This window comes from Sapajus apella, unplaced genomic scaffold (genome assembly GCF_009761245.1).
Source record: "Sapajus apella isolate SASKATOON/1434 unplaced genomic scaffold, GSC_monkey_1.0 scaffold45, whole genome shotgun sequence".
NCBI lineage: Eukaryota > Metazoa > Chordata > Mammalia > Primates > Cebidae > Sapajus > Sapajus apella.
Window position 1 is genome coordinate 14,788,582 of NW_022436985.1, and position 11,502 is coordinate 14,800,083.

At 43.5% G+C, this 11,502-nt stretch overlaps 1 protein-coding gene and 1 long non-coding RNA gene across 4 annotated transcripts in view; one reads left to right on the forward strand and one right to left on the reverse strand.

The window, feature by feature from the left end:
* The window catches only part of COPS4 (COP9 signalosome subunit 4), a 43,101-nt gene extending 34,590 nt beyond the window's left edge, over positions 1-8,511 (reverse strand). For 2 of the 3 annotated variants that reach the window (XM_032239741.1, XM_032239739.1), the window contains exon 1: positions 8,278-8,511. In XM_032239741.1, the coding sequence (XP_032095632.1) occupies positions 8,278-8,351 (74 nt within the window). In that variant the 5' untranslated portion in view covers positions 8,352-8,511. Of the gene's footprint in view, positions 1-7,710; positions 7,848-8,277 lie in introns of those variants that run through there. The other variant, XM_032239740.1, reaches the window with a different exon arrangement.
* The window catches only part of LOC116524459, a 13,287-nt gene extending 2,027 nt beyond the window's left edge, over positions 1-11,260 (forward strand). Inside the window, exons 2-3 of the long non-coding RNA XR_004257334.1 lie at positions 4,314-4,317; positions 11,223-11,260. This is a non-coding gene — a long non-coding RNA (uncharacterized LOC116524459). The remainder of the gene's footprint in view (positions 1-4,313; positions 4,318-11,222) is intronic.
* The last annotated feature ends 242 nt before the right edge of the window (positions 11,261-11,502 follow it).

Genomic DNA, 11,502 nt, shown 5'->3' on the forward strand with positions numbered 1-11,502 from the left:
GCTCTTGTTACCCAGACTGGAGTGCAATGGCGCGATCTCGGCTCACCGCAACCTCCGCCTCCTGGGTTCAGGCAATTCTCCTGCCTCAGCCTCCTGAGTAGCTGGGATTACAGGCACGTGCCACCATGCCCAGCTAATTTTTTGTAGTTTTAGTAGAGACGGGGTTTCACCATGTTGACCAGGATGGTCTCGATCTCTTGACCTCGTGATCCACCCGCCTCGGCCTCCCAAAGTGCTGGGATTACAGGCTTGAGCCACCGTGCCCGGCCAAAATTTTTAAAATAAAAATAATAATACAAAAATCAACCAAGTGTGGTGGCGTGCACCTGGACAGAGCAAGAGCCTGTCTCAAAAAAAAAAAAAAGAAAGTGAGGTACAGCACTGTGGCTACATGCTGCCTCATTTCTTCTCTAATACGTAAATTCTAGTATCTAAGAACAGAGATTACTTTTTCACAAAAATAATAAACAATAACTAACAAACCTGTTTTAAACCTGGAACTTAAGTAGAAATGTAATACTGTAATATAAAATCATACCAAAGTGCTAATTCAGTGAGTCCTTAGGCATTTTAAGATGCTATATAAGATTCTGTGTATGATATTAAAAAGTTTTTAAATGATGTTAGTCTTTGAAGATCTTATGGCTGAGAAAATAAAGGGGATGATTAAAAATAAAAAGTTGAGGGGCCGGGCGTGGTGGCTCACGCCTGTAATCCCAGCACTTTGGGAGGCCGAGGCGGGTGGATCACGAGGTCAAGAGATCGAGACCATCCTGGTCAACATGGTGAAACCCCGTCTCTACTAAAAATACAAAAAATTAGCTGGGCATGGTGGCGCGTGCCTGTAATCCCAGCTACTCAGGAGGCTGAGGCAGGAGAATTGCCTGAACCTAGGAGGCGGAGGCTGCGGTGAGCCGAGATCGCGCCATTGCACTCCAGCCTGGGTAACAAGAGTGAAACTCTGTCTCAAAAAATAAATAAATAAAAAATAAAAAGTTGAGGTGATGCGCGGTGGCTCACACCTGCAATCCCAGCACTTTGGGAGGCCAAGGCGGGTGGATCACGAGGTCAGGAGATCAAGACATCCTGGCTAACACACTGAAACCCTGTCTCTACAAAAACTATAAAAAATTAGCTGGGGGTGTGACATGTACCTGTGGTCCCAGCTACTCAGGAGGCTGAGGCAGGAGAATTACTTGAACCCGGAAGGCAGAGGTTGCAGTGAGCCAAGATCGCACCACTGCACTCTAGCCTGGGCAACACAGCAAGACTCCATCTCTAAATTAAAAAATAAATAAATAAAAATAAAATGTTAAGTAATATATCAAGTATTAAATTACAATATGGCCAGGCACAGTGACTCATGTCTGTAATCCCAGCACTTTGGGAGGCTGAAGTGGGCAGATCACTTGAGGTCAGGAGTTTGAGACCAGCCTGGCCAGCATGGTGAAACCCCATCTCTACTAAAAATACAAAAATTAGCCAGTCATGGTGGCATGCATCTGTAATCCCAGCTACTCAGGAGGCTGAGGCACGAGAATAGCCTGAACCTGGTAGGCAGAGGTTGCAGTGAGCTAAGATCCCACCGCTGCACTTCAGCCTGGGTGACAGAGTGAAACTGTCTCAAAAAAAAAAAAAAAAAAAAAAAAAAAAAGGATTAAATTACAATAATACAAAAACAAACAAAAGTTACAACAAAACTGAACAATATAAGCAATATGACAAATGAAGAAGCAATATATTAATTCAAAAGAGAGTAAGGCCAGGTGAAGTGGCTCACACCTGTAATCCCAGCACTTTGAGTGGCTGAGGAAGGCAATCACTTGAGGCCAGGAGTTCACGACTGGCCTGGCCAACATGAAGAAACCCCATCTCCACTAAAAATACAAAAATTAGCCAGGCATGATGGTGCGCCCCTGTAAGTCCCAGCTACTTGGGAGGCTGAGGCAGAAGAATCACTTAGCCCGGGAGGTGGAGGCTGCAGTGAGCCAAGATTGCACCACTGTACTCAGCCGGTGACAGTGAGAGTAAAACCAAAGGGACTAGATTTGTCAAAGAAGGCTTCATAGATAATAATAGCTTTTTATATGAGTACTCAGTATAAAAGAGAACAACTGTGACTGATATTGAGAATGTGATAAGTACCAAGTATTTTCTTCCTTAAAATTTGGGCTGGGCGCAGTGGCTCACACCTGTAATCCCAACACTGTGGGAGACTGAGCGGGGCAGACCACGAGGTCAGGAGATCAAGCAGAGACCTGTCTCTACTAAAAAAATACAAAAAATTAGCCGGGCATGGTGGTGCGCTGCTGTAGTCCAAACTACTTGGGAGGCTGAAGCAGAAGAATCACTTGAGCTCGGGAGGTGGAGGTTGCAGTGGGCCGAGATGGCACCACTGCACTCCTGCTGGGGGGACAGAGCAAGACTCCATCTCAAAAAAAAAAAAAAAAATCACAATGGGTGGTAAAGGCAGTTATTAATAGATCTTTCACTTACAGTAATGGTGAACTAGATGACTGGACCAATTCTCCCTCACAAAAAAAAGCCAACATAAAAAGCTGAAAGAAATGAAAAAAAATTTAATTGCATAAAATCCTAAAAAGAAAGAGAAAACAGGGAGAATAAGATAAACTATATATTCTGTCTGAAGGCATTTGCTGACTGTGGAAAGATAGCTGAGAGGTAGAGTGGCACTTCTTGTAGGGAGGAGAAGGTGGGCTCACTGCAAATCTGCTGGAAGTACTGAGAAGCAAGCTGGCGGACTAACAGAGCTGAACAAATGGGAATGGAAATTCCATATCTGCCAAAGGAGGAAACACACACTTTGGAAGTAAGGTTACAAATTCTATTCCAAGACCACTTAGGTAAACCAAAAAAATTCTGAAACCTTGGTTCTACACTGTTAGCTCCCTCAGGTAATGAAATTTCTCTCTACAATCAACAAAAGCAACAGACAATAGCAACAACCAATGACTTCAGATATTAACTGAAAGACCAAGATACAATTTTTATTTTTGAGACGTAGTCTTGCTCTGTCACCAAGGCTAGAGTGCAGTGGCACGATCTTGGCTCACTGCAACCTCCGCCTCCCAGGTTGAAGCAATTCTCCTGCCTCAGCCTTCTGAGTAACTAGGATTACAGGCGTACTCCACCACGCCCAGCTAATTTTTCTTTTTTTTTTTTTTTTTTTTTTTTTGCATTTTTATAGAGATGGGGGTTTGCCATATTGACTAGGCTGGTCTTGAACTCCTGACCTCATGATCTGCCCACCTTGGCCTCCCAAAGTGCTGGGACTACAGGTGTGAGCCACCGTGCCCTGCCCCAAAATACGATTATGTTTACTATGTTCACGGAGATAAAGACAAGCTTTAAAGTTTCAGCAACAAACTGGGAGCCATAAAAAGTATCACTGGAAAAAAAAACACCAGAATTTACAGAGCTAAAAAATACTATAACCAAACTTAGAAACTCAATGGAGTACTTAACAGCAGATCAGACACAGCTGAAGAAGTGATAAACTAAAATGTAGGTCTGAAGAACTAATCCAGAATAAAGCACTCAATTGGAGAAGATAGAGTAAGAGACCTAGAGGTTACAGTGAGTGGGCCTGACAGGGATGTCACTGGAGCCTAGAAGAGAAACAGAATGGGGCAGAGCCAACATTTGAAGAGATAAAGGCCAGGCACAGTAGCTCACACCTGTAATCCCAACACTTTTGTAGGCTGAGGCAGGAGAATCCCTTGAGCCCAGGAGTTTGAGACCTGCCTGGGCAACACAGGGAGACCCCATTTCTACCAAAAAAAAAAAAAAAAAAAAGTTTTTAAATTAGCCAGGCACGGTGTCATGTGCCTATAGTCCCAGCTACTCAGGGGGTTAACGCGAGAAGATTGCTTGAGCCAATCATGTTAAGTCTGCAGTGAGCAGTGATTCCTCTACTGCACTCAAGCCAGGACAACAGGGCAAGATCTTGTCTCTAAAATAAAGGGATATAGCTGAAGACATCTTAGGACTGATGAAACAATTTAATCAACTGATTCAGGAAACCCAGTGAAGCTTAACCAGGATAATGTGACAGAGTACATACAAAAAATGGCCACAATAATTTCACTCCCAGTACACATGTCCCTTTACAAGAGGACTCTGTAGCTCTTCATATCAAAAGGTAGAGTTTATTTCCCTAGCCCTTGAATCTGGGGTTCTGAACCTGGGGTCCAGTTCTGAACCTGGACCTCAAGAGGCCTTGTATGTATTTGTCTTTTGGAATCCTGCTGTTGTCATATGAACAGGCCCAGGGTAACTTACTGGCTAATGAGATATGTAACCCAGTCAAATATATTGTCCCAGCCAACAAGCCAGCCAATCTACAGAAGCAGAGCTGCCTACCTGGCCTGGCCGGCAGCTACCTACAGACCCATGTAGGAGCCCATGTGGAACCAAGACCATGTGGAGTAGAAAAGAACCATACAGCTGGTCCTAATCCAAACTACCAACCTACAGAATTATGAGCTAAATAAATGACTCTTGTTTTAAGCCCTAAGTTTTGGGGTTTATTTCACAGCGAATGGTAACTGACATAGAGAAGTAAAAACAAATCCACAGATATACCATAATGAAGCTGCACAAAATTAAAGACAAAATCTTAAAAACAGGTAAATGCTAATATAATTTTTTGAAGAGATAAACCATTGGATGAGGTTGATCTTTAAAACATTCCAAGTATTTCAACTTAGTAACAGTAGGAAGACAGGCATTCTAGACAAAAACAGTAGGAAGATGGACATTCTACGCTATCTGAAATGTGGCCAATTTTTTTTGGTGAAAATAACATAAGGCCAGAAAGGTAGACGTGTTTGTTTAGAGTTAAGGGCTCGTAGGCAAGCAGACATGGGCTGTTTTCTAGGTTCACCATTAGCTGTGTGACCTCAGAGCAAGGTAATTCAACTCAGTATTTTGGGGGGGTTTTTTGTTTTAGTTTTTTTGTTGTTGTTGTTTTGTTTTGTTTTGTTTTTTGAGACAGAATCTCGCTCTGTCACCAGGCTGGAGTGCAGTGCAGTCAGCTCACTGCAACCTCCGTCTCCCAAGTTCAAGCAATTCTCCTGCCACAGCCTCCTGAGTAGCTGGGATTACAGGCATGCGCCACCATGCTTGGCTAAGTTTGTATTTTTTTTAGTAGGGACAGGGTATCTCCATGTTGGTCAGGCTGATCTCAAACTCCCAACCTCAGGTGATCCGCCCACCTGGGCCTTCCAAAGTGCTGGGATTACAGGCATGAGCCATCCTGCCCAGACGCTTTTCTCTTATTATAATGTAAATATTATCACCCACTCCTACTTGTTAAGGATTTTTAAATGTAAGTAATATGGTTCGAACAGTCAAACTCTAGATGTTATCAACTTTTACTCTAGAGATGAAAACCACTAAAACTACTGCTTGGGACAACAAATTGAGAATCAGAATATGAGTTATCGGATTCTCTATCCTCAAAGACCCCTTCCAATATAGTCTTTCCTCCGTTGTGACTCTCCTGTTCTAAAGCTTTATGTGACACAACAAACACAATGCATAATAGGAACAAAAACAGCCAATAAAATGGGTGAAAATGCTTTTTCTCTGGCTGATTTCTTACATAAACTTTAGACAGCTGTGTTACTTCATAGTTATGGAAAAGTACTTCCAATTGAGTTTTTAACAAGAAAAACAAGCATAGTCTGGTAGGTTTAAAATGAGCATTTTAGAGTAAATGAACCTAGGTTCAAATACAAGTTCTGCCCCTTTCTAGCTATTCATTAATTCAACCACATCTATTGAACAACTATTGTTATAGATATCCCAATTGCTGGGAACACACAGTATCAATGTTTTAGAAACCAATATACTCCATTATTCTTTAATATGGAATCCTTTGCTACTCAGCTTCTAAAGAAAACCAAAAACCTTCATTAAAAGTACATCTAAGAAGAAATAAAGTTTAAAAAAAAAACACTAATACATACGTTTCAAGGGTATTTCTCTTAAAACACATAGCTGGTAGAACTGATGTTGTTACAAGGATAAATATCCTGATACATTCTTGCCCAGATAGGAACTGCAGGCAAGGCCAAGACTTTTCTCAAAAAGCAGCTCTGAAGAAGTTACTGGCTAACAGTGCACTGGCTATCAGTTATCAAGCACATTATTTCACTTAATCTTCACAATAACACCATATGATAGACTGCTACAGAAATGGCCTCCAATGAATCCGTCTCCTTCTGTCCAGGCTCCTTTGCAATGTAACTTTGCCACTAAAGAGGTAATAGTAGGCTCCATTTCCCCTCCCCTTGAATCTGGGCTGGCTTTCTGATTTACTTTGACCAGTACTAGAGAAATGACGTGAGACTTCCTAGGCTATCCTTAAGAGGTCTTGCGATTTTCCAATTTTCACTCATAGCCACATAAGAGAGCCCAAGCTAAACTACTGAATAGAAAGACTATATGCAGAGAGAGAGAGAGATCCAGTCAAAAGCAAGATATACATGTGAGTCCAGCCCCAGGTGAGGTGCCAGCTTACTATATCTGCATGAATGAGCCCAGCAAAGCTGCCCAGTCCATCCACAGAATCCTGAGAAATCATAGTTGTTTTACACTGGTAAGTTTTTGGTTTTTACAAAGCAATAGATAACTGAAGCACCCTATAAGTACTACTGTTATCTCCAATTCAGACCTGAAGAAGTAAATACTTAAGTTTCAGAATTCTGCAAATACTTGAAAAGCTCTATTTCTTCTGGTAACTAATGGACTTATTTTTCTTTTACAAAATAAAAAGTAAAGGAAGCATGGGAAAAAATATTAGCTGGTTTTACTTTCACCCATATTTATAAAATTACAAGCAAAAAGGATTGGGCCATGAAGACATATTTAACTTATTTCCAACCCATACAACAAGTGAATATGTATTATACTGACAGCTTAATAATAGTAACAACAACAATCTTATGGTACTTTCTATACGTCAGGTGCTGTTCTAGGTGACATTAAGTGTGGTAAGTATATATGCATACACATACTCATCTTATCCTCAGATAATCTCAGACAAGAATAAGTCCTATTATTAGCTTCATTTTCCTGAGTGGGAAAATGCAGCATAAATCAGTTAAGCCCAAAATATACAGCTGAATTTTCCACTGATAAAAGCAGGTGACATTCACCACTAGAGAAAAGGCAGCCCAGCCTACTTAAAACAGTCATAATTTCAACGACCAGGTTAGAGCAAGTGTATCCCATTAATATAGATCAAAGTTATTTCAGCTCTGAGGATGTAGCTATTAAGATCAACTTGAGAGACATACTTTATTTACTTATTTATTTCTTTATTTATGGAGATGGAGTCTCACTATGTTGCCCAGGCTGGTCTGAAACTCCTGGCTTCAAATGATCCTCCCACCTCAGCCTCTCAAAGTGCTGGGATTACAGGCGTGAGCCACCGCATCCGGTCTAAAGAGGCATACTTTTAAACAGAAAGCAGGTTCGTTACAAAAGAGCAGTGCTGTGACATCTACAAAGAGAAAAGGAACAATATACATCTACCTACCTATGCTTAATTAACACCGTTGAACAACTGCTTGCAGAACAGGCACATGTCACACATTTTAACTTGGAGTGGACCTAAGCATTCTATATAAATTTCGACAAAATTCAGATTCCTGCAAACGTCACTACTCTAGACATCCTGACCCACGATATGAGTACATTCCGACTATGTGCCTTCAGAGTTGCTGGCGGAGAAAATACCCGAAACACAAGAACCCACAGAAGATGGTCTGAGCGGTCTGGACGACGTGACAGCGGTCATACCTCCTCAGCCTCCGCCAGCCCCAAGAAGCCATCTCCCCGAAAAACGCAGCATCAAGGCCCCAGAATATAAATTTTTCTGAATCAAAAAAGGAGGAGGAAGGTCCAAAGAGAGACCAGATTCGGTGTGAGGCCGGCCAGCGATGGTAAGGGCTATCAGGGAAGGCTAAGACCAGGGTAGCAGTCGTCTCTCAGACCGCTCTTCCAAAATCCTAAGGGACCAGAAGGATTCTATCAAGAACTGAACAAGCTGACAGTCATCCCAAGTCTACGGCCTCGAGCTTTCTGCTTCTCCCAACATTTGCTTCCCTAGCCGATCTCAGGCCCGCCCCCTTCGTCGTCAGGCCGGCTCCTAGCTTCATGCCCGAGAGCCGTGGTCAACCTAAAGAGATTAAGGCTGTGGCTTTCTTTCCCCACCTCTGTACTCTCATGCTCCTGGGAAATACTCACTTGCCCGCCAGATCTTTATGAGAGCCGCTCGAATTCATGAGCTGGGCCAAATCCTGCCGCACGGCTGCCGCCATCTTTCTCCCAGCTCAGCGGTGGATGCGGGGCCTCTGGCAGGCAAAAAGAAAGCGAGTGTGGTCCTCCAGAGTTCAGCCAGAGGGAGCCTGAGATGCTACAGAGTAGCGTCTGTGTGGGCCAGAGCGCCGGGTGTGGGAGCCTGAACTAGCTCCGCCCCCAGGGTTGAGTGACGCGGAACTCCACTCCTCAGGTCTGAGGGCCGCCCAGGCAGCTCCTACAGGCTCTGGCGCTCACGCTCGGACTTTGGATTGGCTGATGAACTCCAGGAGTGAGTCACTGGTGTAACTCCAGTAAGTACCCGGTACATAAAACGACTGCATTTTCGCAAAGTTCCGTGTCTGATGCCTGTGGTTTACCGTCCCTCGGTCTTTCAGGCATCGCTTAAACTGGCTGTGGTAAAGAACGAGTTTTGTTTCCAATTAGCCACAGACGATACTTTTTAGAAATACAATTAAAAAGTCCCAGGCCGGGCGCGGTGGCTCAAGCCTGTAATCCCAGCACTTTGGGAGGCCGAGGCGGGTGGATCACGAGATCAAGAGATCGAGACCATCCTGGTCAACATGGTGAAACCCCGTCTCTACTAAAAATACAAAAAATTAGCTGGGCATGGTGGTGTGTGCCTGTAATCCCAGCTACTCAGGAGGCTGAGGCAGGAGAATTGCCTGAACCCAGGAGGCGGAGGTTGCGGTGAGCCGAGATCGCGCCATTGCACTCCAGCCTGGGTAACAAGAGCGAGACTCCGTCTCAAAAAAAAAAAAAAAAAAAAAAAAGTCCCCATTCCTCTTCCCACTCCGTGCACTTTATAATGGTTGATCAGATATTCCAGTTTGTCCAGTACAAGGCCATTTTCCCTCTGTTGTCCTGGAGTAATGATTAATAATATCCCCCTTTCATTCTAGAAACCGCTCAATTTCAATGGAAGATTATATGCTCGTCTGCGTTTATACGTTATTACATTCAATACTCATGTATCCTTGTAGAATTTCTGCAAATACAAATATTAATAAATGCAATATTTTTTTTGAGATGTAGTCTCACCCTGTCACCCAGGCTGGAGTGCAGGGCGCGATCTCGGCTCACCGCAACCTCCGCCTCCCGGGTTCAAGCTATTGTCCTGCCTCAGCCTCCTGAGTAGCTGGATTACAGGCCCGCGCCACCACGCCCGGGTAATTTTTGTATTTTTCGTAGAGACGATGTTTCATCATGTTGGTCAGGCTGGTCTCGAACCCCTGACCTTGTGATCCCCCGCGTCGGCCTCCCAAAGTTCTGGGATTGTAATCCACGCCTGGCCAATAAATGTGAATTTTTACCTCTGCTTTCTTTCACAAAAGTAACACACCATATGATTGTTCTACCTTTGTTTGTTTACTTTTGCACTTTTCCTGGTACTATGGTTTGAAATATTTGTCTTCTCCAAAACTCATGTTGACGGCCAAGCGCAGTGGCTTACACCTATAATCCCAGCACTTTGGGAAGCTGAGGCTGGTGGATCACCTGAGGTCAGGAGTTCAAGATCAACCTGGCCAGCATGGTGAAACCCTGCCTCTACCAAAAATATAAAAATTAAGCCTGGGTGTGGTGACTCATGCCTGTAATCCCAGAACTTTGGGAGCTGAAGCGGGCAGATCACGAGGTCAAGAGATTGAGACCATCCTGGCTAACATGTTGAAACCCCGTCTCTACTAAAAATACAAAAATTAGCTGGGTGTGGTGGTGCGCACCTGTAGTCCCAGCTACTCAGGAGACTGAGGCAGAACAATTGCTTGAACCTGGGAGGCAGAGGTTGCAGTGAGCTGAGATCGCACCCTGCACTCCAACCTGGGCAACAAAGGAATCTCCATCTCAAAAAAAAAAAAAAAAAAAAAAAAGTAGCTGGGCTTAGTGGCCAGGGCCTGTAATCGCAGCTACTTGGGAGGCTGAGGCAGGAGAATCACTTGAACCTGGGAGGTGAAGGTTGCAGTGAGCTGAGATAGTGCCATTGCACTTCCAGCCTGGCTACAAGAGCAAAACTCTGTCTCAAAAAAGAAAACAAACAAAACTCATGTTGAAACGTAATCCTTAATGTGGCAGTATTGAGAGGTGGTTAAATAGGTGATTGGATCATGAGGGTAGAACCCTGAAGAGTTGATCCATTCATGAATTAATGGATTCATGGGTTATCACAGGAGAGAACATGTGACTTTATGAGAAGAGCAAGAGACCTGAACTAGCATGTTCGGAAGGTGATTCCCTTGCCATGTGACATCCTGTGCTGCCTCTGAACTCTAGCAAGTCTCCACCAGCAAGAAGGGTCTCACTAGATGTGGCCTCTTGACCTTAGACTTCTTGGCCTTCATAACTATAAGAAATCAATTCCTTACCTTTATAAATTACCCAGTTTCAGGTATTCTAGTATAAGCAACAGAAAACAGACTAAGACAGCTGGACATCTTACCATATAAATCCAGTCTTTCAAAGTCACTCTTTTTAGAGCTAGAGAATATTCCATAGTGAGGGTATGCCTTAGTTTATTTAATCCTTATAGGACACAAGTTATTTTTAATTAATTAATTGATCAATGCTGTGATGAATAACCTTTACATACATCATCTTATGTATGTACAGGTAGAAAACATTACCAGAAATGAGGCAAAGGATAGACATATGATTTTGGTAGATATTGCCAAATTGCACTTTATAGGAATGGTATCGTTTTTCCTTTCTACCAGAAATATATAGGGGTGCAGTTTCCTACAGCCTTGCCTACAAAGGATGTCAAACTTTTGGATTTTTGCCATCTTGATGTGTGATAAATGGCATGTTCCCTGTATTGGGAAAGAGAAAGAAAAGAGTACCTGAAGAAGGAATCTCTTTTAAGAATGTATATTAAGGGCCGGGCGCGGTGGCTCAAGCCTGTAATCCCAGCACTTTGGGAGGCCGAGGCGGGTGGATCACGAGGTCAAGAGTTCGAGACCATCCTGGTCAACATGGTGAAACCCCGTCTCTACTAAAAATACAAAAAAAAAATTAGCTGGGCATGGTGGCGTGTGCCTGTAATCCCAGCGACTCAGGAGGCTGAGGCAGGAGAATTGCCTGAACCCGGGAGGCGGAGGTTGCGGTGAGCCGAGATCGCGCCATTGCACTCCAGCCTGGGTAACAAGAGTGAAACTC